Source organism: Lutra lutra, chromosome 4 (genome assembly GCF_902655055.1).
Source record: "Lutra lutra chromosome 4, mLutLut1.2, whole genome shotgun sequence".
NCBI lineage: Eukaryota > Metazoa > Chordata > Mammalia > Carnivora > Mustelidae > Lutra > Lutra lutra.
Genome location: NC_062281.1, coordinates 183492986 through 183520326, shown reverse-complemented (window position 1 = coordinate 183520326; position 27341 = coordinate 183492986). Strand labels below are relative to the sequence as shown.

At 48.2% G+C, this 27341-nt stretch overlaps 2 protein-coding genes across 4 annotated transcripts in view; one reads left to right on the top strand and one right to left on the bottom strand.

Moving 5' to 3' along the window:
• OTUD3 (OTU deubiquitinase 3) overlaps window positions 1-17274 on the top strand; it is a 28747-nt gene extending 11473 nt beyond the window's left edge. The window contains exons 3-8 of one of the 3 annotated variants that reach the window (XM_047726759.1): window positions 1361-1473; window positions 5963-6085; window positions 9173-9304; window positions 9808-9904; window positions 11035-11213; window positions 12206-17274. In XM_047726759.1, coding sequence (XP_047582715.1) covers window positions 1361-1473; window positions 5963-6085; window positions 9173-9304; window positions 9808-9904; window positions 11035-11213; window positions 12206-12382 — 821 coding nt within the window. In that variant the 3' untranslated portion in view covers window positions 12383-17274. Of the gene's footprint in view, window positions 1-1360; window positions 1474-5962; window positions 6086-9172; window positions 9305-9807; window positions 9905-11028; window positions 11214-12205 lie in introns of all 3 variants that reach the window. The other 2 variants (XM_047726758.1, XM_047726760.1) reach the window with 2 other exon arrangements.
• Window positions 17275-22090: 4816 nt separating this feature from the next.
• LOC125098516 (group IIE secretory phospholipase A2-like) lies at window positions 22091-26977 on the bottom strand. The gene is made up of 5 exons (XM_047727381.1): window positions 26825-26977; window positions 26469-26549; window positions 25572-25710; window positions 25302-25408; window positions 22091-23420 (listed from the first exon to the last, which is right to left on the bottom strand). The coding sequence occupies exons 2-5, from the start codon at window positions 26506-26508 to the stop codon at window positions 23278-23280; spliced, it is 429 nt and encodes a 142-aa protein (XP_047583337.1). The 5' UTR covers window positions 26509-26549; window positions 26825-26977; the 3' UTR covers window positions 22091-23277.
• Between the last annotated feature and the right edge of the window lie 364 nt (window positions 26978-27341).

Below are 27341 nucleotides of genomic sequence, written 5' to 3'. Positions count from 1 at the left end.
TAACGACTGAGCCACCCAAGAACCCGACTTCCCTCTTCTGATACCAATTGCAAATTGGGGGTTTCCCAGAAGCAGGCTCAGGTTCAATAATTTGTTAGAAGGACTCAGAACTCACTGACGGTGGTTATACTCACAGTTACAATTTTTTGCAAGGAAAGGATATGGATCAAAATTAGCCAAGGGCTAGAGTCAGGGAAGGTTACACAATCACAGAATACTGTCAGCCAGGGAGCCCCCTGACTTCCACGTTTGGATTACTGGGGCCTCATTACATAGCTATTATTGATTGACTGCCTAGGTGGTTGCTCTCAGTATCCAGCTCCCAGTCCCCCAGGTCTTCCTACCATCATGTGGCCAGAGAGGCCCACTATGAGTCACCTCATCAGTATAAACACAAATGGGGCCAAGGGGCCCATCATCCTTTCACGTGGGAAATTTCAAGGGTTTAGAGGTTATTACCTATGAGTCAGGGACAAAGGCCAGACCTCTCTGGGTGAGGCCAAGTTCCTTTTTTTTTTTTTTTTTTTTTTTAAGATTTTATTTATTTATTTATTTGACAGAGAGATCACAAGCAGGCAGAGAGGCAGGCAGAGAGAGAGGAGGAAGCAGGCTCCCTGCTGAGCAGAGAGCCCGATTCGGGGCTCGATCCCAGGACTCTGAGATCACGACCTGAGCCGAAGGCAGCAGCTTAACCCACTGAGCCACCCAGGCGCCCCGAGGCCAAGTTCCTTACTGTACATCCCTTCCCTGCGACACTTATGCATCAGCCTGTTTTCTTGTTGTTTGTCCCCCACTGGTTGTAGACTCCTTGAGCTCAGATTGTGACCAGCTGTGTAACGGAGTGGCCAAGTGCCAGGGCTTGGAATCAGGCTGCCTGGGATGCAGTCTCTGCTCTGCCATGTACTGGCTCTGTGACCTTGGGCTCAGTTACAAACTGCTCTACCTGGAGGATGGTGTGCATGATGCTGTCTCTTTCAGAGAGTTTTGAGGATTAAAAATAATAATCCGGAAGTGAGTAGAGCCATGCTTAACACCTAATCACACTCATTAATGCAAACTGAAGGTTACTCTGGTTGTTGTTCCGTTTCCAGTCTTACAGTTAGGCATATAGGAAACAGTCAGTAAGTAGTTAATGAGGGAAGAAATGACTCCTTTCTTTATGAATGATTGGTACTCTTCCGAGTAGCAGACGACATACTGTGCAACCAACTGAATTCCTGGTTGTGACAGAGCTTACGAATTTCTCAGATGGATCCTTCTGTTTCATACTATTTGGAACTAAGCAAATACCAATGCATGCTTGCACTTGGATTTTTCCATTCCAAAGAGTTCATTTTCCTCTCTCTCCTGTTTTGTGCAGTGGCCAGTTTGGCAAAGCCTGGAACCTTTGCTGGCAATGATGCAATCGTAGCCTTTGCAAGAAATCATCAGTTGAATGTGGTGATTCATCAACTTAATGCCCCTTTGTGGCAGGTAGGTCACCTACTGGGGGACTTGTCTTAAGCTCTTACTTATAAATTAGCATTGGGGGTGTCCAGAGATGGTGATACTGAACTGTACAGGGTCACTTGGACTGCTGGCCTAACCACAGACGGGAAGCTGCCAGTGGCTTTGAATTAAACCCCGTGCTATGTACATAGGGAGTCTGAAGTATAAGGCACAGACCTTTAGAAGGTTAACAGTATTATTCAGCAGGATGCTGGGGTTGCAGGAGGGCACTCGTGATGAGTACTGGGTGTCCTATGGAAGTGTTGAGTCACTGAATTGTACATCTGAATCTAATACACTGTTAACTAACTTGACTTTAAATAACAACTTAAAAAATATATATTATTTAGCAGTCAGTTAACGGGGTAATTTGAGGGCCGACAGCCTAATATGGAAATACTTTAGATCACGTTGTAGAAAATAGTAAAGTGGGAATCCAGAGGATTCGGGCCTACAAATTCCGGTTGGAGGTATGCCTAACCCACGTGTATGTTTTGTTTTTTTATGTGGAGGGAGACAAAAACCAAATGCACTCAGTAAGTGTTGCTAAAAAGTGTGTTCTGAACAGCAAAATATATTTCATGCCTAGGATGTCAAGCTCTGTTCTGTGCTCTGCCCAGCCACACAGAATGGTTTTAGTGGTTTTTCTACAGCAAATAAGATTTTAACAACACGTACTCGGTGTGGTCCCCCGGCCCGTGTCATGAAGTACTTGTCCATTCACCTGTTTTCACCTTTCATTACCTTTGGTATCCTAAATTAACCTCTTCTCCTCCAAACAGTCCATCAAACCAAACGTTCTGGAGTATGGAAAGCCACAGGTCAGGGGGAAAGTGTCTCTAGGCTACCATCCCCTTACTCTTCATCCTTGCATTCAGAGCACTGCTTTTCCCGTTGTGGCTCCACTCCTAAAAACTGTGCATAGGATTTGTTAGTCCTCTCTTCTTCCCTTCACTTCCCCATTTCTAAGTTGTTTTTTTTAAATTAGCTAAAACATGTTAATCATAGAAAATTTTGAAACTTCAGAAAAGCCCATAAAAGGAAGTAAAAATCACCCAGAGTGTCATATTATGCAGAGATTATTACTGTTAACATGTTAGTGTGTATCCGTGGCATTCATGTGCACTGTTTGCCGAACCTGGAAAAGAGACACATCACAGTGGTCTCATACCTGTTTGAAGCCCATCTGCGCACACGGAGATGCGTCTGTGTGCACATGTACACGCTTCTTACACATCTCTCTCATTATTTTCATAAAGGCAGTGATGACCTTTTTTCCCCTCGTTTTTTAAATATACCACCTGCACATACGTATTTCTTTGTAAATTGCTTGTGTCTAGCCTTTCCTCATTAAAAATAAAGTTTATAGAGACAGTTTACATATAGCAAAATTCATCCTTCTCTGACGTATACGTCTGTGTGTTTTGACAAACACAGTCATGTCACTACCACAACTGTCAACATACAGATTATTTCCATGACTCCGAAAAGTCACCTCATGGCCATTTGCAGTCATAGTTCCCTCTCCCCCCACCCCTTGCCTCTTGTAACACTAATGTCATTTACCTCTTACAATTTTGCCTTTTCAGAATGTTCTATTAATGGAAGTATGTAGTCTTCTGCATCTGTCATAACATCCTTTAATGAAATTCTCTTAGAGCGGAATAAACGGGATGCTCATGGGTCGGTGCGAGATGTAGGGACGGGGGGGACAGTGACTGTACACATTTTGTTTTGGGGCAGTTTTGTCAGGTGGACCAACACCAGGGAACATGGTCATATTTTCCGAGATTCTCTCTTTCTAAGGTTGGTCTTACAACCAAGAATACTGGTTACTGGTTCCATGGTCTCAGTTTTTGGTCATTAAAGTTTTACTGTTTAGCAGAAGTCATCAAGATCATTTGAATTTATAGCATAATGACCCTATTCTTGATGAAAAATAATCTGGGCCAACTTAGTAACCACAGTCTCCCTTTCCCTCCATTGAGAACTGTTTTTACAGATTTTATTTATTTATTTGAGAGCGGGAGAGAGTGTGAGTGTGTGTGCGTGGGGAGGGAAGGAGCAGAGGGAGAGGGACAAGCAGACTCCGCACTGAGTGCAGAGGTTTGATTCCATGACCCTGATATCATGCCCTGAGCTGAAGTTAAGATCGGATGCTTAACCGACTGTGCCACCCAGGAACTCCAATAACTTTTTTTGTTTGTCTTATTTTTATTTTTTAAAAAGATTGTATTTTTTTATTTGACAGAGAGATAGAGAGCACAAGTAGGCAGAGCGAGAGGGAGAAGCGGACTCCCCACCAAGCAGGGAGACCGATGCGGGATCATGACCTGAGCCAAAGGCAGCTGCTTAACTGACTGAGCCACCCAGGCTCCCCTAACTGTTTTTTTTTAAGTTTTTTTTTTATTACCTAGGTAGTTGTGGAAGATAATTCTGCATAGTTAGAATTTGTTTTCCACATATATTTCTGTAGTATTCTTTTTCATGGATTGCTAAACACTGAAAGTATATGTTTTGGTTTTTTGTTTTGTTTTTTTGAAAGTATATGTTTTTAAAATAAATATAATTGCTGTATAATGGAACTGTGCACTGGATCTCCTCCATCTTCCCACTCCCCTTTGAAGCATCTTATAAAACTTCTTAAAAATTTATTTATTTATTTGACAGAGAGAGATCACAAGTAGGCAGAGAGGCAGGTGGGGGTGGGGATGAGGAAGCAGACTCCCTGCTGACAGAGAGCCCGATGTGGGGCTCGATCCCAGGACCCTGAGATCATGACCTGAGCCAAAGGCAGAGGCTTCCTACTGAGCCACTCAGGTGCCCTGGATCTTAGAAAATTTAAGAATTGAAACTGCATTGGTTGCTACTATCTGGGATAAGAGCTCTTGCATGAATAATGAGTAGACTTGTATTCACAACATCGAGACCCTGAAACCTGCATTTTTTCCCTCGTTACAAATGGAGTATGTGCTTCTGTGAAGAGTGTAGACATGTGTAGCATAGAAAGTGAAAGTCCTCTGTAATCTCTTTCCCCCTGAACATCACAGTTAACAATTTGGTGACTATTCCAGTTATTTTCTCCTATCCATACTGTGTGTATATTACTATTATTTAAATATGTACGTATTTTAGGGACAATGTCATTCAAAGATTCTAATCAACTAGTTTCCTTTTCCATTACTCTTCCTGGAGATTTAATTTATAATTGCTTTAACCCCTCCCAAGAGAGATAATTGGTAATCGCTCTATTATATGTCAAAACCAGACTGTCTGTATTTTGAGACCTAAGTATTCCACCTGGAGGAAATTTCCATGGTTCTGATCTCTAGACTTGTGTGGTTCCGGCTTTTGTTGTGTTTTAGACCATAGATACTGTTTGAATTAATGGCAGAACCTTACTACCTATGACTTTCAGTAGAAACAAGAGGTGCTGATGTTTTGGTGTTTAACAAAGAAACAGTTACTGGGCTTTCTAAGGGACAGATTCCGACTCACTTCAGAGTTTCTGTGGAGGCGGTGGTTTCTTGGGGGCGTACCCAGCCTGACCGTCAGGGCTTCCGTACAGCACAATTTCAGGGAAGACCGTTCTTGTCGGGCTGCGCTCCGTGGGCACCGTTCGCGTGGCGTACTTTGGAACAGCGCCTTCATCATTGGGCCACGCAGTAGTACTGCTTGACTGTATCACGTTTTGTTTTGAATTTGGTTTAAGTGAGATTTTTGAATTTGTTCTTGTTAATTTTTGAATTTGTTCTTGTTAATTTCTTAGTATGCAGTTGATGGAAAATGCTATTTTTGTTTTAACAATGGGTGGATTTACTCTGAGTGTCGAGTCCCTCTTTTTCGTAGTCCCCTTTCAAGGTCTTGGGAGGGGTTATAGCAATTTAATATTTGTAATTTTGTATTCTTTTTCTCAAAGAGGGCCCCAGGTTGTTTGAGCTTCAAACTGAACAAATCTGTCTCAGCCCCTGGGCCTTCCACCCTGGAAAGGGCCTGTGCATGGAGGGGCTGAGGGGTGCAGAAGCCTCTAAAACATAAGCTGCTCTAACTTCTTCGTAAATCTGCTCTGGCTTTTGACTATATTTTTTTCATGTGGATGAATTTCCATATAGTTACACATTAAGCAGTTTGAAGCCTATGTAACATGGGTGGGAGAAAGAGAATTCAGAAGTTACTTAAGCATTTTTTTTTTTTTAAGAGTCTTTCCTTTATTTTTTTCCCCACAAATTAAATCAGAGGCTGAAAACACAGGGCCCAGAGTCCAGGTGTGCAGCACCAAATCTCTTGTCGCAGCAGATGGTTGTCCTGTATCTGTTCTTCCGGCCCTGCCCTCTGGCATATCCCAGCCTATCCTGAATTCATGTGTGCATAGAGCCTGCTGACTGGGCTTCCTGGACAACCCAGGGGGCCTTTCCCTCCCAGACTTGACACCATCCAGATCCTCGCTGGCATCTGTCTCCCCTTTTGCCTGCAGATTCGTGGCACAGAGAAGAGCAGCGTGAGGGAGTTACATATCGCATATCGGTGCGGAGAGCACTATGACAGTGTTCGGAGGCTGAATGACAACTCGGAAGCCCCTGCACACCTCCAGACAGATGTGAGTGAGGCCCCTGTTTTCTTCTGTGTTCTCAGCCCTGGTGGAACCGGGTCAAGAGCTGTGTGCCCTGGGAGCTAAAAACCAGTGATTTTTTTTTTTTTTAGATTTTATTTATTTATTTGAGAGAGAGAGTGAGAGCATGAGTGGTGGGGAGGGGCCGGGGAGAGGGAGAGAGAGAATCTAAAGCAGATTCCGCGCTGAGTGTGGAGTCCGACCTGGAGCTCAGTCCCGTGACCTGGAGATCCTAACCTGAGCTGAAACCAAGAGTCTAATATTTCAACTGACTGAGCCATCTAGGTACCCCCCAAACCAGTGATGTTTTTCTGTTTAATTGACTTTTTGGGTGATCCTCAGGAGCATTTCCTACATATGGATCTTGCTAATTTTTTGCAGAGTTTATTCTTAAGTATTTTGTGTTTTTGTTTCTATTATAAGGAAAGGATCTTCTTCTTTTTCTGTTTCCTAGCTAGTTATCATTTGTATATACGAGAGTAGTTAACAAAATGTTAATTATGTGCGCACCAGCTATCATGCAGAATTCTGTCTTTTTTAAAAATTCGGGTAAAATTCACGTAACATAAAATTAACCATTTTATTTTTTAATTTTTTTAAAAGACTTTATTTATTTGACAGACAGAAATCACAAGTAGGCGGAGAGGCAGGCAGAAAGAGGGGTAAGCAGGCTCCCTGCTGAGCAGAGAACCTGATGCAGGGCTTGATCCCAGGACCCTGAGACCATGACCTGAGCTGAAGGCAGAGGCTTAACCCAGTGAGCCACTCAGGTGCCCCCAAAATTAACCATTTTAGAGATTTTTAAAGTATGCACCATGCCCAGCATGCAGCACAATGCAGGGCTCAAACTCAGGATCTTGAGATCAAGACCTGAGCTGAGATCAAGTGTTGGACACTTAACTGACAAGACCACCCAGGTGCCCCCAAATTAACCATTTTGCAATGTACAGTTTAGTGCCACTGATACACCGATAAAGCTGTGCATCTCCTTCCTCCATCCAGCTCCAAAACATTTTCCTCACCCCAGAAGGAGACCGCGTGCCCATGAAGCAGGTCACTCCCCATTCCTTTCCTCCCTCAGCCACCACCAATCTGCTTTATGTCTCTATGGGCTTATCAGTTCTGGACGTTTTATATAAATGGTATCATACAATATGTGGGCTTTTGTGACTGACGTATGTCACAGCAGCACGTTTTCAGGATTCGTTCATTTTGTGGCAGGTGTCCATACTTCCTAAGACTGAATAATATCCCACCGTGTGGATAGAGCCCATTCATTTAGCTCTTCATCTGTCGATAGGCATCTGCGTTATTTCCACTTTAGGCTCTTGTGAATAGTGCTGCAATGAATATTTGCGTATAGCATTTCAGTCCCTGTCTTCAGTCTTTTAGATACATATCCGGGAGTAGAATTGCTAGGTCATATGTTTAACTTCTTGAGGAACTGCCGCACTGTTTCCACACTGGCTGCGTGTCTGACGTACTGTCAGCAGTGTGTTCCGGGTTCCACTTTCTCCACACTCTTAACCAACACCTGCTGTTTTTCCTTCTTTCTCTTTTAAATTATGGCCATCCTACCAGGTAGGAAATGCTGTCTTCTGGTTTTGATCTGCATTTCTGTAATGGTTAATGCTGTAGAGCATCTTTTCATGTGTTCACTGGCTATTGTGTGTCTTTGGAGAAATGTCTGCTCACGTCCTTTGCCCATGTTTTAACTGTGGTATTTGTGCTTTTGTTGTTGAATTGTAAGAGTTCTTTATATATTTTGGATACTAGATTCTTGTAAGTATATGATTTGCCAGAATTCTTTCTGTTTGTGCTAGTTTTTTGGTTGATTCTCTTGGTTTTTTTTTTTTGTTTTTTTTTTTTTAGGTATAGAATTATATCATCTGCAAATAGTGGTAATCTTTCTTCTTTTCAATTTTATACTTTTGGTGTTTTTTTTTTGTTTTTTTTTTTTTGTTTTTTTTTGCGGGGGAAGGGCTAATTGCTTTTTGCTATTGCCAAAACATTGTTAAATAATCATGCGAGTGAAATGTCTATTCAGCTCCTTACTTTAACAGAACTGAAGTATCAGTGTACGGATTTACCATGGTTATTTAACTACCCATACACTGAAACCCTCAGGTTTCCAGTCACTCACCACCATTAGTAGTGCTGTGGTGAGCACTTTCACATAAACCCTTTCTAAAGTTGCCATTATTTAACATTATGTCCTCTGGATATATTTTAAAGACTGGCCAAGTTGTTTGGGTGTAATTTTACAATAGATCGCTTCGTGCTGGAAGGAATGGACTGCACACTGCTGGATTCCGCTTATGCTTTTATAGGCAAACAAGAATTTGTCCTTGCCTGTTTCCCATCTCCCTGTGTTAGCAGAAGTGAAGAGAGAAGGTGATTGAGCAACCGCAGAGCGATGATTTTTAGCTATTGTGCAGTAAGCTTAGGTTGGAAAGGCCTCGCAGATACCAAACGAACTGCTCTTTCTGTTTTTAGGATTTGGATTGCCAGGTTCCCTTGCACGTGGTGGTATGCCTGTGGTTAGGTGAGGTCAGATGAGGTTAGAGGAGTCCCGCCCACCTGTGACTATCCAGCTGGGACAGGAACTTCAGCACACCAAGACTTGATGATGATCAGATAGGGCCTTGGGACCCAGGTGAGGGATGTATGAATGTTTCTTCAGGACAACTTGTCCTGCTGCAGAAGCTTATCAGTTGAGCTTCTGTGACTAAACTCCTAGCTCTGGCGATCAGCTGAGACAATGTGTGCTGTTCAAGTCAGAGGTCATTGCCAGATTGTTGGTGTCTAGAAACGATGTAGGAGCTCTAATGCCATTCTTCCTGAGCAGTTTATCCTATATTGGGCCTTTCTTTTTAACACTTCTTTTATGGTCTGGAGTATCCGTGTCTGGATGAAAATTAGCCTAGTCATTGCTATTCCCTGAAGATTGCTCCTGGAATCTTCTCCCCGTCAATAAATACTAGAATGATTTTGAGATTAAAGTGTCTTCCTATGTGGAAGATTCTGAACCTAATTTGCATGTTCCATGATTATTACTCTTTATATTTCCTTTAGTTTCAGATGCTTCATCAAGATGAGTCAAATAAAAGGGAAAAGGTCAAGACGAAGGGTGTTGACTTTGAGGATGACCTGAGAGGTGAAGTAGAAGATGCTGTCCAGAAGGTCTGCAATGCGACTGGATGTTCAGTGAGTATTTCTGTCCTGTAGTAATAATGGTGCATGAACAAGCATTGCTGGGCCGAGTTTTCCTGCCAGTTTCGTAGCCCCAGTGTGGGATGCCCACACCTGATGGGCTGAGCAAGATTCATGATGTTTGTGGCTCATGATGTTTGTGGCTCATCAGATCAAGTGAGATGACCTAAGGAGAGCTGCTTATTCACTTGTCTCTTGTTTGCTAGATTTTACCCAGTATTGCTCAAAACCCTAAGGAGGTGTGTGGGTTTTTTTTCTTTTTCTGACTGGCGTTTACACTAGTAAAAGTGCAGTTTTATATAAAGGAACTTATTTATATTAAATAGTTATTTCAAGTGACCAGCCTTATTGAAAATTAAGGCATCTCCTAAATGGAAAAGGTCTTGAAGCCACGCCCTGATTCTCACCGTTAGCTCTTCTCACGTATCAGGTTGTTGACGTGGAGGTAGGTAGAAGAGTCTACCCAGTCTTGACGTGTTCCTTTGTTTCTTGGATAGGATTTTAATTTGATAGTCCAGAACCTGGAAGCCGAAAATTATAACATTGAATCTGCAATAATTGCCATGCTTCAGATGAACCAGGGGAAAAGAAATAGTGAGTCCATGATTGATATTTCTATGCTTTCAAAATGGTTGTGTTGGTGACTTTTCAAATGTTTAATTTTTATCAAGGCACAGGTAGTGATTATACTGCCATTTATCACTTTCTGCATGTGGGCATGTTTTACAAGGCCCTGGCCCTGCCTCAGGGAGGAGATAATCTGGAGTTGGGGAGAGAGGGGCAGAGGGGAGACAGGGAAACCAGCATAATAATTCGTACTAGTGGGGGTACAGAGAACCAGGGGGTGCATGGAAAGGCCACTTAAGCTGGTCTTGGAGGGATGGAGAGTTCAGGGAGGACTTTATTCTTTTTGAAAGAGGAATCCCTTATAATAAAAAAATGATAACTGAAATAGACTAGAGAGAGAAATAACTGAGTTTTCTAATGGAAATATATAGATAACTAGTATCCATCAGCTGGTGATAAATTAGAATTTTGTTTTACTTGAACTGGGTTTAATTCTGTGACTCAGAAGATGGAAAACAACAACAAAAAGACACAGTCTTAGTGTCCTCACAAGTTATTCAGAATGATTTTGGTACATATTGCCAGATAGGTGCCAGGTTCTGCTCCCAGCATGACAGTTTTCTATGTGTTTGGGTATTTTCTTCTTTATATATTTGCTGTGCTTTCTCAGAAAGCTGCGAGTAACTTGGTCTTTGTGACGTTAAAACAGCACCATCCAGTATAGTGTGTAGTTGACATGTATGGCTGAGTGAGAGTAAGGAACTGAAGTTTCAATTTCATTGAACTTTAATCATTTTTAATTTAAATGGCTACCTATGGCTGGTGGCTGCTGTATTAGGCAGTACGGGTTTGGAGTCTGTTTCCTTTCTGGGTTTTGGGTGCAAATGAAAGACTTCCTCCTAAAAATAACGTGTTAAAAAGTGGTTTAATAAGACACTCTGCAGGTGGGAAGCTGATGATTAGGCTGGTCAGCAGGTTCTTTTAAAATTTATCTTCCAATAGTACCAGTCATTCCCCACTGTGTTCCCCACTGTATTGACTTGATGTTAGAATTTTGCTTCAAGGAAACTTGCTCTCTTTGGAGTTATGCATTGTTAGGTTGTGTAACTGTCTTAGGTTCTCAATTTTAATAAAATACCTTTCTTTGGAAGATGCAGAGGAGAACCTTGAGTCCAGCGGCCAAAGTCTGAAGCCGTGTGGCCCTTTATGGGAGGAAGGCAGCAGTGGCACCAGGCTCTTTGGAAATCAGGGCTTAAATGAAGACAGAACTGACAACAATAAAGAGCGGGCCAGCCCTAGTGAAGAAAACAAAGCAAATAAAAACCAGCTCCCAAAGGTATGAAAGATGGGCTAGCAAGGGCCAGTGGTGGGCGGTGGTGATTCAGTGGCAGTGGTGGGAACTGGGAGCTCATCTTAGTGCGTCATTGTTTTCTGGTGGTTTGAAAGTAGTTATTGCAGAAAAAATGGGAAGTGCATAAGGGGGCATCGAGAAGCAGAATGAGAACCTTGCTTGTCCAGTTTGCTGCGTGCAGTGACGAATAGAGGTGGGCCCGGCCGTGCTGCTCTATGTACACACATACAGTCTCCCTCCCCGCCCAGTGTTCCTGTGCGTCCAGGTGCTGCCCGGTTAACCCGTATTATACAATAAATGCCGTCATCTTCACTGAAAAACTTTGTGTGTAAATCTTTGTATTTTACATTAGTTTTTTGTGTGGCTAGAGTCCCAGAAGAGGAATGGATAGGTTAAAGGGCATAGACATTTGAATCTTTTTAAGGCGTTTTGATAAATTGTCAGATGTTTCCTGGAAGGGTTGTCTGTCTCTCTCCCCGCCCCTGACTCCTGCAAGTAGTATATGGTACGATTGCTTTTACGGAATTGGGAATTCCTTTTAAAGATTTTTCACCAAGCAGTTCTGAGCCCCAAATGCAGCATAATGTCAAAAGCCACAGGCAGTGGTAAAAATGCAGTAAAAGCTGCTGCGGGTTTTATTATGGTTACTGGGGCGTTAAATTATGTAGAGACAGGGGGCCTCTGGCATGTTTGAGCATTATGTCGTGCAGGACTGGGGTTCATGTTTCTTAGGTCATTGTGTATTGGATTTGGAGAAGAATGGAATTTCTTTTGCTAGCTCAGCAAGGAGATAGAAATTTAAATGTAAATTGGAGCTGTGATGGGAAAGACATCACTTCTGGTCTGTTAGGTGGGTTTTCTCTGTTCTCGCTGAGAAGCAGCCCATGACCCTTGGATCTGTCCGTGCCCCATGTGTCCCCTCGGCAGGTGCCACCTGAGTCCGCCGTGCGGGCAGCTCATGCGGCCTTCTCTTTCAGGTCACCAGCAGACAGAGGCGGGAGCAGCAGCGACTGGAGAAGAAGAAGCGACAAGAGGAGAGGCACCGTCACAAGGCCCTGGAGAGCAGAAGCGGCCACAGGGACAGCAGCCGAAGTGAAGCGGATGCGAACACGCAGGTCACCTTGGTGAAGACCTTTGCCGCTCTCAACATCTGACTCTCTGGCCTTCTGGGAGCTGCGAGGAGCGGATGGAAAAGGAGCGCCGCATAGCAGGCTCCCCAGGGAGGCCGACCTCTCACAAAGTGACGTGCAAGCCCCCAGACTCACACACAAGCTCGTACACTGAGTTAGTCTCCTTTCAGGCTGCCTCTGTTTTGCTCAGACTTTTGTTAGTGGTGTGTTCTGTCTGATGAACGTTCAGTGAAGCCATTCATGTTCTGCAATTAAAACATCGAGTCCTAGGGTTGGATAGTTAGTTCGGGCAAAAACCTTTTAGGTGTGGTTTTATTTGCCTTGAAAAATCAGAGTTCAGTGACTCTGGGACTTTTCCTGAGCACTTGGGGTGAGTTTTGCCGTAATTGTTCATGAAGTAGTTTAGATTAGTTGCTAGAAATTCAGAACGACAAGTTTCCTTTGTTTTCCTTTCATTTTCAAGCAGATATTCACATATGGGATAGTTTGTAAATGGTCTTCAACTCAGGAACATGTTTAGATTTAATTTTCTACTAGTCCAAGTTAATCAGAAATTAATTCAGGAAGTATTTTTCCCAAAGTAATAGGATATGAGGGTTGCGGCCTGTAGTCAGGGTGGAAATTCAACAGCTACGTTTCTCTCCTTCCTGACTCTGAGGCTGTTTCAGGTGGGATGCAGGTGCTGAGTTTGCTTGTGCGCACGCCTTCTCAGAAACGCGCCCGATGCTGATTAGGCCTGGACTTTGCTGGAAAAGTGGTAGTGTTGTTGAGGTTTTGGTACTTGTTTCTTGACAAAGAGAAGGTGGCATGTTACTGCTTATGAGGTAATCCTGAGCTTCTGATCGTATGGAGAGCAGAACCCAGGGTTATAAAGGGAGAAATGAAGAGAGTCCAGTCTTTGTCTGCAGAGACTCTAAGGAGTTACTTGATTTTGTGCGGGCAGAGGTCTGGAAGAATAACTAAAGCTTTTCAGGTTCACCTTTTAAATAATTAACTGTTTTCTTCTTCACTGTTCTAGACTTAGATACCTTCAGAGAAGTAGTTTGACCTAATGCTCAGTTTTCTTAATGTTGTGAAAATGGAATCCCATAAAATGCTGCATTTCTTTCTTTCTGTTCCAGCCCTATCTGGGATTTTGATGTCGGAAAAGTTCTTCCGCACTCTAGCACTTGTCAGGGACTCAGGTTAGCCCAACAGGGCAGAGGCCATGGAATGACTCCACAGTTCTGACATGGATTTGGGAGGTGGAGAGGGGTCATTCCTAAGACTGTAGGAGGGTGTGAACTTTTAACCTAGAATGTTTGGACTGGACAGTCGCAGACAGTCTTGGCCTTTTGGGGACCCCGTATTTGGACAGATAAATTCTGCTGAATGAAGGTAAATTAGTTACTTCTCCACCTCAGATTTCAAAATTATAACTGTTCCAAGGACAAGGGAAAACAATAAAAACCTTTTGACTGAATGGATGTACCATTATCTGGGCTGGGCCTGGATTCACTGAATTGCTTTTATCAGCATATGATTTGCTTTCTTCAGTTTTAATGATGTGTTTCAATTTTTTGTTTGTTAACTTTGGTGACTTTTTGTAGTTGGAGCACCTGTAGTCTCTTGGAACTGCTCTTAGGCCATTTGGGCTTCTTCCTGGAACAGGGCTTTGTAATAGTCGGCAGATTTGGAAAGTGCCGAGCATGATTTCTTTGCACATCGTGGAGTCCTGAGTCTGAGGCTCTTGTGCTCAGTCCCCGCGGGTGCAGGGGCTCTGATGCCTTCTGTTTCCAAGGGAGTGAGATCCAGTGCTTACGGATCGATCGTTCTCTTGGCTTTTGACTCTGGACACTTTCCTGACTGTGGTTGATCTTTCCTGAGCGAGCACTCTTTCTTGTCCGTCCGGTAGGCCTAGAGGGCAAGAGACAGATCCTCTCAGGAAGGTCAAGATGTGGTTTTGGAAACTCAGCAGGATTAGGAATCTGAAATAACCATAAGGGATACCCCCGTCAGGAGCAATAGAATTGCTCTATTTACCTGGTTAGTGAAGGTGGCCTTGGGCCCTGTTGGGTTTTAGAAGATTAACTAGAAGCTGCTAAAAAGTTATTAAAGAATATTGGGCACACTTCTTAACAAATTACCAAATTCTGATAATAGACTTCAGCATTTCTGGGGTAAGATAACAGTGGTTTCAAAAACTAATCTGGCTTCGGGAATTTTCTCTTACTACCATTTCATAGTTTTGCAGTTAAAATTGGTCTGCGTTTAAAACGTTAGTTATTAGGAATGGGGTACACGTATTCGACTTTAGTGATCTCTCTCGCTAAGCGTGTGAGTTTAGACTTTACTGCCTCAGTGTCACTGAAGGATGAGGTAGATGGGATCCATATACTTAGTTGCCTTGTAGGCATTTGAAAATTACTTTATTGGCAGCCAGCGTGGAGGCCCAGTGTGTTTGGCTCTGGGCTGACTGTTGTTGGAACTCTCATCCCCAGCCCAGTGACTCACGTGCACCCCACGTTAGGAGGCGCGTGTTGCTTACTTAGCCTCTGGGCTGCATCTTGGCTGTTAGAAGTTAACGTTACCTGGGGTTGTCTCGGTAGCCTTTAGTGAGGTCAGGAGAAGGGGATGGGGCAGTGGTCTCTAGCTGCTTATTCGTCTTAGAAACTGTATATAAAGGTTTTATGGATTTTAAAATAAGATTTTCTGAAGGTCAAAATACGTAAAATTTTAGTGGCAACAGCTTTGTACTAGAGAGGTAGATGTATTAAAGCAACCTAGAACCACACCTTCTAAATAACATAGTTGCCATCAGGAGGTGTTCGAGAGAACGCGTATGCACATGTAATTTTCCAGAACGCGCACATAGGCTTTCTGGAGCATAGCCTGCTTGAGGGATGGTGGCAGAAAGCAAGATCTTCGATATCAGTGGAGGTGGTTGTCTGTATTTTCTTTATAAGCTCTGAAAACACTTCCAAACCTGTTTTTGATCCCGAGGGCTTGTGAAGTGGGGTCTCCCTTGCGGGGTGGCTCTAGTGGGCATCACGGGAACCTTCGAGTTGGTCATCGGTAGCGCCCTGCCTCCTCTCCCTGGCATTTACAATGTGAAATGACATGGTCCTGGGTGAGGGGGGCCATGCGACATCGGGGAGAGCCGCTCACTCATTAAGTAGGTCGGCATCGAGGGACTTCGGCGCTGAACTGTCCTCGTGGTGAGTCCCTGTCGTCAATGTGCAGTTTCTCTCATTCTGAGAAACTTCAGACTCTGCCCGGGTTTTACTGGGTCTACGTAGAGTGCTGTCAGTTTACCTCTGGGAAATGGTCTGCTCGAACGTGCAGTCGGTTACCGGAAACTGGGATTTCTAGTCCACGCTAACGCTCTCCCTGAGTCAAAGGAAGAAAATGGAGCGCTTGGTCTCCGTGGGTCACATCTGGGGCCATCGCTGACTCCCATTTTGGGCAGACACGTGGCTCTTCATCTTTTTACCTTTTTACCTCAAGGCTCTGTCTGTCTGTAGCAAACGTCTAGATTCAGAGTCTGCTGCTGTTCTCCCGTTTTCAGTCTTCACTGTCCACCTCCGCGTTCAGAGCAGGCGTGGCTGAGACTTTGGGGCCTTCCGACAGTTGTTCGGAGGTCATTGAATAATGGCACTTTTTTACGACCTGTGTTTTCCTGACTCTAAAGCAGATTGTGTTTTTCTGCTGACACTGAAGCGAAGGTCTTCTAGATGATGTGTTTAGGGAAATCTGCTGCCATATACTAGAGGGAGAATGAGTAACTGGAATGAGGCGGAGGTGGTGACCCCCCCCCCCCGCCCGTCACAGGGCCCGGCCCCCGGGGAATTGATGGGCCTGCGGGCTGCCTCGCTCTGCTCAGGCCCCAGGTGAAGCTCCTGGTGACCTCAGGCTCTTAGCCATGTCTTCTAAGCTTACTAGTCTCTCTCTGCTAGTTAGGGGTGCTTTGTAGCTTGGTTAAAATGGTTAGCGTCCTTGCAGAGTTACCGGAGAAGGGGCTGTGGTCGTGAAGAACCTTTCTGTAAAGCACGAACTTCTGCGCGGTGGCTCGGTTTCCAGCAGGGCAGCCCTGTGTTCCAGAACAGCTGCTACTCCCTGTGCCTGTCGTCAGGTGGGCGACCATCCCTGGATAAAGCATGTGAGGGCTGCCCCTACCCCTGCGCACGTCAGCAGCCAGCAGGCCCCCGTGGCCAGCCGTCTGGGACAGTCACTGGGGCTCAGTCAGAAACCTCAGCCTGTGGTTTGAGCCCCTGGCACGTCCCTTGACCAAAACTTGAAGAACACTATTGTGGGGCTGTCTGCCATGTTCCCACCCTCATTGTTCATTTTCCATGGCAGGAGGGCCCTCGGCCTCCCCAGCCACCCTTCCAGCAAGCTCCAGGACCACCGAGCTCAGTGAGAAGATGGAAGGAGCCGGGAGTTAGACTCAAGCCCTGCATGTTCCTCTTGCTGGCGCAGAGGTGCCAGAGGGCGTGAACCCCCAGGAAAGAGCACAGGTGTGTCTGTGGGGAACATGGGCCTTCGCAGGCTCGGGAACCATCTCTTTTTTCTAATTGCACTATACTTGTCCTAGCTTCAGTCTGGAGATACTTAAGACCTCCATGGGGTCACAATCCTTCGACTTAGCAAGTCTTGCCTTATCTCTGGAGCTTGACGGGGAGAAATGTGACCATTGTCTGATGTCCATAGTTCATTTCCTCTCGGTGGTTTCTTTTCACAGATTGTGTTCATCTGAACCATTTTATTTTTATTTACCAAAGTACTGTACTTGGCTATTTGCAGTGTTTTCAAAACCAAATGTTTCTTTTTTGTGTGTTTTAATCTTCCATACTTGGTGCAATAGAAGCTGCAAAGATGTGCCACTTTATCTATGAAATGGAGTTTTGTATACCAATAAATTCTAGTTTAAAGACAAAGCTTCGTGTTGTTTTCGCCAGCGGGACCACCGTTTGAGTGCGTGAGACTGGGAGAGCATGCCAGCAAGTGGCCTTTTTAGAGGCCTTGGCATGGAAGAGGGAGGGCACGGTCATTTGGGTTCTCACCAGGCTTGGAGGAGCTGATGAGCTTCGGTACAGGTGGGTGCCACCACCGCGCTCGATGGCAGAGCTGCCCTGAAGGATGGGGCACTGACGGTGGGTGGATACCTAGGAATATCTCTGAGAATTTGGAGTTGTCTAAATACGGAGCAGCTTCTGTTGGCTGCCACTCTAGAGCTCTAAGGGTTGGTTTGACCCATGCTAGGAGGAGGCCAAGCCCACCAGACACGTGGGCAGCTGTGACTGGAGCACAGACACCTGGAGAGGTCCTCAGCAGGGGACAGGGCAGGGAGAAAGGCAGCTGCAGAAAACCAGTAGGTAGGGAAGTCTCCAGGGGTCACAGGGGCCAACCCACATGAAGGCTCTGGCCAATCACGTGGTCAAGGCCAGTGCAATCTCATTGGGCCTTGCCACATCCTGGGAATTTTGGCCTCGAGACTCCCACTCTTTCTTTCTAATTTTGTACTCAAATTGGCTCCACAGTACCTTGATGCCAGAAAGTATCCAGTAGCACCCTGCATGAAAGGAAATGCGGCTACTGGCACAGACATTTCCCCATGGTCACGATCCTTGAGTGATTTTCGCCTCCGTCCATGACTGAGAGACCTCTGGGTGCACATTCCTGAGTCCATGAGGCCTGGGGTCCGGATCCTGTCAACCCAACTGAGGATCTTTCTGAAAGCTCCTACTAGAATCAAAGCGAAGTCCCGATTCAGGTGCTGGATCGGCTGGATACCGTCCCTGGCCTCCATTCCAGCCGGCAGTGATTCACTGGAGACCAAGGCGCCACCTGCTAGCTCAGGCGGGGGTCCAGGGGCTTCCTGCCAGGGCCCAGGTGACCCGTGAGGTCCTGTCTACGAGGCGGGCTGAGCCTGTGAGGTTAAAATGTTCTCGGGCCAAGTAGGGAATGATCAGAGTATAGGAAGTTTGCTGTTTACATTTTCCTCCAGGCTATACAGCAGTGCTCACTCAGGGTGAATGACCGTAGGATGCCAAAGACTGAAATACCACAAGGGGGACAGTGGCTGATATGTGTCCCTTTTCAGTAACTTCATGGTTGCCTAGGAGAAAACTGGTTTGGAAACCCAGGTTTAAAGTTTGTTATTTACCAGTCGCCCCGCGAACCTTTACACGTGCCCCAATGCATGGAAGGCGGAGATGTGCCTTGAGATACAATAAAAATTGGTCATAGGATGCTCTGCTCCAGTGTGGGTTTTGGCTAGGCTGCTGGACAACGTGGGCACTTGGATCACAGTGACTCAGAGATTGAGAACTTGTTTGTTCGTAAGGGGCCGGGACCAATCTCGCCGCTTCATAGGTACCGGCTTGGCAGAAGGAAAACTTCCCTCCCTGGAGAAACTTGTCTGAACCTCCCGATGGCAGAGTGACTTCGGTACCTCAAGGTCCTCCCACTTTTATTCAATTTTTTCACCCATCCAAGCATCCAAGAGTCCATCCTGCGTTTACTGGACCTGTATGGTCCAGCGGTTCTTATTTCTGGGCATAGAATCAGGCATGGACCCTGTCCTCCAAGTTTCCAGGAGTGAAAGGGGACATACACACGATGTGAAAGGAGATCCTATACTAGGAGGACCGTGAACTCAGAGGGAAATCGAGGCTTGGTGGAGGGAGCGACATTTGGCCTGGGCCGAAAGGGGAGAGAGGGAGACCCTACAGGGGGTTATCGCATGTTCTGAGGACAGAGTTTATTAAGGATATACAGTTTGTTTGGGGAAAGACGGGGCACTTTTTGTTGTTGTTAAGATTTTATTTATTTATTAGAGAGAGAATGAGCAGGAGAAGGAGCAGAGGCAGAGGGAGAAGCAGAGCCCCTGCTGAGCGGGGAGCCCAATGTGAGACTCGATCCTGGCACTCCAGGATCACGACCTGAGCCAAAGGCAGACACTGGGTGACTGAGCCACCCAGGCACCCAGACTGGGCACGTCTTCAAGCATGTGTCCTGTGGCTTTTGCTACCGAAAGACCAAGGCCGTGCTTGCCGCGCGACTCCCCGAGATGAGGTGGACTTCGCCCATCCTAACTGTTCAGTGGTGTTGGGAGTTGACCCCTGGGTGCATTTTGACTTTGGAGCTCTGCACAGGTCGCCGCCCTCTGGGAATGGAGCTGCGCACGCTCTCTGGCCAGGTGTTTCCTCTTTTGGACCTCTGCTCGGGGCACTGACAGTGAATGATTTTCAGATGTCTCTGCTTAAGATCAATGAGCACTCAGAGTAGTGAGCTCCAGGGCTCTTCGAATAAATGAGCATAGAATTTATCCTGTGCCTGCTGCCACTTCCCTAAAATAATTCCGATTATCATGTGTCCGTGAATTCAACCGAACAGATACTTACCTAGCGTGTACTGTGAAGGGTGCGGTAGGGGAGGCAAAAATGCCTAGAGCGGCTCGGCCGGGATGGAGCTTCTGGAATGCTCCACGCACTCTGAACACATTGTCTCACTTAAACCTTTCAATCCCTCTATGAGCCTGGTGATTCCATCCCCATTTTACACACGAGGAAGACGTAACAGGCCCACAATCACAGACGGGCAGCAGGATTTGAATCTAGAGCAGTCTACCTCCACCAGTCTACCTCCCCAGACAAGGACCCCGATGATGAGGCGTAAGTGGACCAGGAAAGGTGCCAACACGTTGCCTGGCATTTCAGAGGAGAGTGAATCCCCAGCTGGAAAAGCATCACAGAGAAGGTGGTGTCTGAGATATGCCTCAAGTGTGCAGATTTTCACATGTGAACAGGGAAGCTTCCAGGCTGAAGACAGCTCTGTACGGAGGTGGGAAGGCTGAAAGGCGGTGGGTGGGGTCAGGTTCTGGGACTGTTCATGATGATGGTGCGCTATAAAGAACTGGATATACGGCTGGATCACTGGGCTGGAAAATTAGATGATGCCACATCTGAACACCACGGGTTGGTGGACAGTGGGAGCTACTGATGGTTCCGGGGCAGAGGAGGGAGCGACATGATGGGAATCAAACTGGGGGAAGAGGAAGCCAGCCTCGGATGGTGACCGGCTGGAAGAAGGAGGTCCTGCTGGTCTAGTCTTGCTCTAGGAAAACACTAGTATAGAATAAGGTGTCTATCTGCAGGTTGGCCACATCTGATATGTCTCTATCTCTGGCATTCAGCGAAGGACCAGCCGTGTCGCCGGTGCACACATGTACACACTTACCGGAGGTTCAAATCTCCAGCAGTGACACCACGAAGAATCCCAAAGAAGCAGATGGAGGTCTGGTGAAATCCTAATCGGAAACTCCAATCTGCTTTGATTTCTCATCACTTACTCAGCAAGTTACTTGATCAAGCATTTCGTGAATAGCTTGTGTTAGGGGTTAAGTGGAACAAAGCAAATCAATCCAAATCGTGTCATCAAAATTGGAGAGGCCATTTATGAAGAACATTCAGGTAACAGGGTCCTGCCCCCAGCCTTGAGGTAGCCCCCAGGCCTCATGCGTTCCTTCGTTCATTCAGTGAATTACTAAACACAAAGCACTTAGAACAGTGCTTTAATAAACAACATTTAGAAGTGCCAAGACTTGTTAAAGTGTCAGCTATCATTATGGCTGTCATTCATTCACAGAACACGAACGCTTATTATGTGCTAGGCATTGTTCTGAACTTTCACAAACGCTAACTCATTCAAACCTTGCCACAACCAGCCCGCCTTGTTCCAGTGGGCCCCGTGTCCGGGTGTTTTGGGTTTTAATGGCCACACAAGTCACTCCGGGTAAGGGGGTGTCTTGTTAACCTACAGATTTTGCCTCCGTGGGCCTGGGGTCGGGTCTGAGATCCTGCATTTCTGACAAGCTCCCGGAGGATGCTGTTGCTGGTGTCCACGGGCTGCACAGAGCCGCAGGTCTGGAACAGAGGCATCATGGCTAACTGGCTGAGCAGAGAGGTCTTGACCCGGAAACTGTGTGACCTCAAGTTCAGGGATTTTTTGTTATTGCTGCAAGTGTGCACCTGGCGATGAATGTGCGTACCACAGACACGTACACGGAGTCCAGACCCATTGATTCATTCCGCGAACGGTTACGGATCACTGGGAAAATGGACTGCACGGGTCTAGTTCACAAGTTCCAGTTTTCACTCTGCCGGATGGCTGCACACCTGTCGGATGAGCCGGGGGCCTTCCCGTTGCTGCCTCACACCCATCGCGCCCAGAGCGTAACCTCTCTCCATCTCCCCACGCCAGCTCCCTCTGCCCGTGTGCCTCGCTTATGCAGTGACATCTAGCATTCTAAGATGTCTGTAAGGGCTTTGTGGTTTTTCTCAGCATATTATTGATGATGCCGAGGGACCCATTTCACCCGCCCAGAAGCTACTTTGTCCCCTGATGAAGGGAAATCCCGTAGGAGCTGAATTTAGGTTTCCTCCTTGTAGCGTAAACCAAGTGGACACCAGAGGGCGCCTCAGGACCACTCTTCCCAACACACGCGCTTGCTCGCTCGCCTCCCCAGTCCCAGTGTTGCTCTTAAGACCTGATCGTCCTGTGGCTCCTTGCAGGGGACCAGCAAAGCGCGCTCACCACCTCCCCCCACTTTGTTTTTGCTAACACAGAATATCTTCACCTTTCAAAGTTTATGACGATCATCCCTCTGACGTTTTCTCGCTCTTTCTTGCCCTCAAAGTCCAGAAAGTAGCACACGCGCCATGAAAATGACAAACGGCATGAACATTTATTGCGTGTCTGCTGTGAGCTCGGTCCCTTCTGTGTAATACCTTGTCCCATGCTTGTTCATTGAATGGGCTCATCCCAGTCCTGGCAGGCTTTATCACCATACTGTAGAGAGTAGAGATAATTCTGTCCATAGTGAGGAGTAGACTTTGCTGACGTACCTTGCTTCCAGGGTTGGCCGCATCCCACCTGGGGGGAACCTTCAGTGCCTTAAAATCTTCGTGGCTCCAGAGTTAGATGCTGGAGGCTGACATCTTTCCTCCCCCCGCCTCCCCCATATCAGAAGCCTGACCCGGCCTGGGCATGCTCTCAGTGGATCTTCTCTGGGCACTCTGGGCTCTCCAAGATGACAACCAGAGGGTTACGTTGACATGGCCATACGTGGCCATGCAGGGTGTCACTGGATGATACCAACGTGTGAAGAAACAGAGGCATGCTGGCTGGGAGTGAAGACACCCCTGCAGGTAGAACATTCCCTCTCTGTCCCCTGGCCGCCTTTCGGTCAAAGGAGGGGTTTGGATGATTCTGGAGCTTTTTTTTTTCACACTTAGCCATTCTGCTAATCGGAGGGATTTGAGGCCTGCTGACATGGTGGGGACAATATTTTTAGGTTGGTATTTTTCATGCTTCTCACATGACACCATATGGCCAGATCTATTCCTTCTGGATATCGCCATTACTGTCTTGCATAAGGTTGTAGAATGTTAGAAAAAGAGAATCACAAAAACTTACTATAAGGGGAAATGGAAAGGACAGAATGTTAGAATTACCCGGGGAGGTCACCGTGTCCCATTGGTTCCTGCCGCATTCCCAGTGCTTAGCACATTGCTGGCACGGGGTAGAGACTCGGAAGAAAAAAAAAAGTGAATGAAAGAAACTGTAGACTAATGAAATCCTATAATGATAGAATCTGGGGATCAGAGAATATTAGAATCATAGGACATTATTCACTTACTTAGGAGAGGGAACGGGGATCTCAGGGCTGAGTTATAGAATCTTTTGGGTGCTAGAGGGTCCCTTGACTCTTCCTAGGAGGACCAGAAATGGTCCAGGCCACAGTCTGGGAGCTCTCGGGGGCGGGGGTGGGGGGGGTGGGTGTGAGAAAGGACTTTCTGGAGGGAGGGCCTTTGGTGTCAGTGCTGCCCAGGCCGGGGCCGCTGGAGACGAGGCCCAGTGCAGAGGTGGGCCTGACCCTAGCAGGGCGGTGTGGGGCCGCTGCACAGTGTGTTGGGATAGCGCACGAAGTTGCGGTTGTAGGTGCCCAGGTTCTGGCGGAAGCAGAGGGCGGCAGTCCGGTCACACTCGCAGGTCTGACGCTGGCAGACGGTTCGGCCGGCTGATGGGACAAGGTGAGTCAGGGACCCTAGGGCTTGAGCCTCCTGCTCTCTGAGGTCTGCGTTCTCTGTCCCATTCTGCTGGGAGCCCACAGCCGCGGGGGTGTTTTGGGTGTGGGGGGGGGGCAGGGCCCCGGGGGGTGTCTGGGGGTCTCCCAGGACACTGGGAAGTTGGGGGACATCTATCCTAGCTGTTCTGCCTTCCTCTCCCATGCCCATGCACCACCCACCCCACCCCGGCCCTCTGGTCAACTGTCTGGGTCTCCACCTGTTCCACCTGTTCCACCCCCAGGACAGATTTCTAGACAACCCCTTCCCTGTGGGAGCCATGGCTGGTGCTGGAGGGCAGCCAGCGAGCTGACAGGGGAGCAAGAAATGACAACAACTCAGTCCCAGGTGGCCTTTGCGTCCCGGAGCAGCCTGGGCCCAGACTGGAGCCTATCGGCACCGAAGCTCGGGGCTTGCTCGGGCCCTGGGGCTGTCTCCATTCGAGGGGACAGAGCCTGATTTTCTGGCATTTGTCTTCAGGCCCCCTCTCTATGTGTGTGCTCACACCTGGCCTGGGGTAGAGCCGGCTTCGGTTCTCTAAACAGCGGGGTCCCAGGGCCTCCCCTTCTCTCCACGGCCTCTGTTGGCCCTCGGCAGCTCTGGCTCCTCCCTGTTCCCATGAATACATCTCACAGAAATGTCCAGGGCTCCTCTTTTTCCCCTCAAAGGTCAGCCTCCACTTCCCACCAGGGTTCTGCCCACATCTGCTATTCCAGCAAAATTCAGGGGTTTATCGGCTGCATGGGTTCTTTTAGGTGGTTCTTGCTAGGAGCTAGATTAAGCTGGGAAAGGGAGTGTGACTGGCTCCATTTTATAGATGAGGAAACAGAGGCTTTTGAGAGGTCACATCTCTTGCCCAAAGTCACCCAGTGGGGGAGAAAGTGAAGCCCTGATCCTCTGACCCTGTCCTCCTGACACTTCTCCTCAATCATGCCCTCAGTGCCATTCCAGACAGGTGACTCGTTCCTACCTTGCATAACCCTGCTGTGACGGAGAGCTCACTACCTGTCAAAGCTGCCTTGTTGTGTAGATAGATGGCTGTGGGAGCAAGAGACTGAGCTAAATCTGCCTCCAGTGGTTCTGGTCCTGGCTCTGCCCACCCTGCCCCCAGGACAGACCTTAGAGATCTGAGCTGTCTTCTTTGACAATCCTGGGTTCTTCGGCCACCCCCTCACTCAGCCCCGCCCTCCCTCTAGGCGGCTCTGGCTTTGCAGCGGGGAGGCTTGATGCTTGGATCTGGGCTCCCTCCACACTGCCACCTGGTCTGGGAGGCTTCCATGGGGCTGGGGACCAGAGGAAAACTAATCCTCAAGTGGGCATTGGATCTGGCAAAGCTGAGCAAATAGGTCCAGTCTGAGAGCCCCACCAGGGGGAGTCAGCCTTCGACAATGGGGTCTGCTGTCCCAAATCGTAGCTCTAGCTCGGTCTGGGACTGTGCCCTCGAGGCTCTGTCCTGGGGACATTGCTCTGAACCTTGCTGCCCAGGCCCTGGAGAGGGTGTTTGGGTATAGCTCCTCTGGGCATGGCTCAGCTCAGCCTCCTTTGTGCCTCCTTCCCAGGCTGGAGCTGGGGGTTTTCTGGTGGGGAGAAGGCCTGGAGCCAGGGCAGGAGCCCACAGGTCCTGGGATCTTTAGACTGGATACCAGTCAGGAGGGGGGTAGCCCAGTCTTTCTCTACAATGCCCTGATGATGGAAGACCCACCCCACCCATCCCTCTAGCCCAGGGTCCGGCCCTGACGAGGAAGCAGGGGCCGCCATCAGGAGGGGGCTCCTGTCTGAAGCTGCCCTCCCCCATCCAACCTGGGGTCTGGGGCATTCCGGAGCTGTTCGCTTACCGCAGAAGATGTTGTTCCTGCTGGCAGAGAAGAGATACCTTTCCAGCTTGGGTTCACAGCCCATCTTCTCCAGGCGCCCGTAGCAGCAGTCATGGGCATGGCAGCACCTAGAAGGGTCACGGTCAGTCTAGAGGGGCCCAGGAGCCAAGCTGGGGTGGACCAGGGGCTGCCGGGGGGCCCAGGGCTCCAAGGAAAGGTCAGCCTCCACTTGCAGGGTGTCCCAGCTCCTCCCCACCCCCGGGAGTTCCCCCGGTAGGGCCATCTGCTCACCAGTCCGTCTGGTCCACGGGCCAGTGGGAACCCCCAACGCCGCAGTAGCAGCCGTAGTCATTGTACTGCAGCGCTGGCTTCCCGGTCATCCTCTCGATCATCACCCCAAACTGGACCAGGTTCCCGCTGGCCAGGGCCACTGTGGGGATGGAGGGCAGAGGCAGGCAGACCCATCAGGGCCCGGCCCTCTGCAGCCAGCTTCCCTCACATCCCCTTAAATCTGAGTCAGACACCTCCAGATCGTCCAGCCCACCTCACCACACACCTTGCTCCCAACAATGACGCCATCCGGTAATGATATTCCCACACCGTCCATCCCACCTCGATCCCTAGTGCTCACCCCACTGTGACAACGCACCCAGGGCTCCTCACTCCCTCCTCCCTCATCTCCAGACTACCACCCACTCATCCTCCTGCTTGTCCCCCACTGTGCCCCCAAATGTCTCCCAGTGGGTCCTAATCATTTCCCTAGGTTTCAGAGCATTTTGTCCCCACCAAGTCCCATCAGATGCCACTGGATTGGCTTCATGACCACCTGGGCTTTCCTGAATGCCTCCAGATCCTGCTGATACAGCAGCGGGGGTTTGTCCATCCAGGCAGGCTGGAGCCCAAAATGGAAGCTCATGGGGAAGACGTGGAGCGCAGGGGGCAGGAACCTTGTCTGTGTTACCGTGGGTCCCCACCAGCCCCTTTCCTGTGCCCTCCTAGGCCGCCCAGGCTGCATTCCCTCCCCCTACCCGTCCCTTCTTCCCTGGCCTGTGCTGCTTCAAGGCACAACTGGCCTAGAGTTGACCCCCCACAACTTCCCTAGAGCCTGGTTCCAGGACCTCCGGGGAGTTCTCGTTCTCGGTTCCCAGCTGGGGAGGAGGAAGAGAGAAGGTCACATAGGTCACTTACCCAGGAGGCAGAGGAAGGTCAGAAGAGGGGGAGGCTTCATCCCGAGGGGAGGGGAGGTGAGCAGGGGGCAGAGGAGCTGGGCTGCGGGAGAAGGAAGTGAGCGGGGTGCTTCTGATCTCAGGGCACCTCCCCAATTAGTTAAATACTGGGTCCTGTCCACTCCCCATCATTAACCCCCGAATGTGCAGTGATGCAACTATACTTCCAGGTCTTTGGTCAATTCCCCAGGGGAGGGGCCAGCCGGGGGCCTATGGACTTGGTTCCCAAGGGGTTTTGGGGAGCAGTCTGTGGCTCTCTCTTTTCCCTGCCTCTCCCTTCACCTACCCCTTTCCAAAAACCATGGTGCTAGCTCTCACCGGCTGGGCTGTGAGCTAGGGGCTGTACCAAAGGCTTCTCATTCGTGGCATCTTTTTCTCACCCCCATTTTACTGATGCAGCAAGTGAGGCCCCGAGAAGCTGAGAAAATGATGTCCACATGGCCAAGTCTGTCCTGTTTCCATGCCGTTAGCTACTGCAGCAAGCCCTCTGCTCCCTGTCCCCTGCTCCGTGTCCCCTGCTCTGTGTTACCCAGTAGGAGAGCGCTGAGTGTAGCTTGACCAGGAGGCAGGACCCTGGGGACCTGGAGGGCCATTTGTCCAAAATCGAATAGGCCAGAGGCTGGGAGCTCAGCCAGCTGAGCTTAGGGATTTTTCTTCATTGTTCTTTCCTGGACAGGCTCCTGCTCGTTTGACAAGCAGTGAAAATGCTCCCAGGTGTGACTTCTGTCTCCCTAGATCCCCAGGCAGTGGTGTAGTGTGTAGCCATAGAAATAGACTCTGTCTGAGTCAGCTGGAAAACCCACATTCCAGCATGGACTGGAAACTTCCATCCTTT

What these genes read in the sequence shown, in the direction of transcription:
- LOC125098516 (XM_047727381.1), bottom strand. Translation starts at nt 26,508, where the DNA reads ATGAAGCCTCCCCCTCTTCTGACCTTCCTCTGCCTCCTGG. An exon ending in GACCTTCCTCTGCCTCCTGG is followed by an intron (nt 25,711 to 26,468) that starts GTAAGTGACCTA and finishes CCATCCCCACAG; the next exon opens with TGGCCCTGGCCAGCGGGAAC. An exon ending in CCCGTGGACCAGACGGACTG is followed by an intron (nt 25,409 to 25,571) that starts GTGAGCAGATGG and finishes TGACCCTTCTAG; the next exon opens with GTGCTGCCATGCCCATGACT.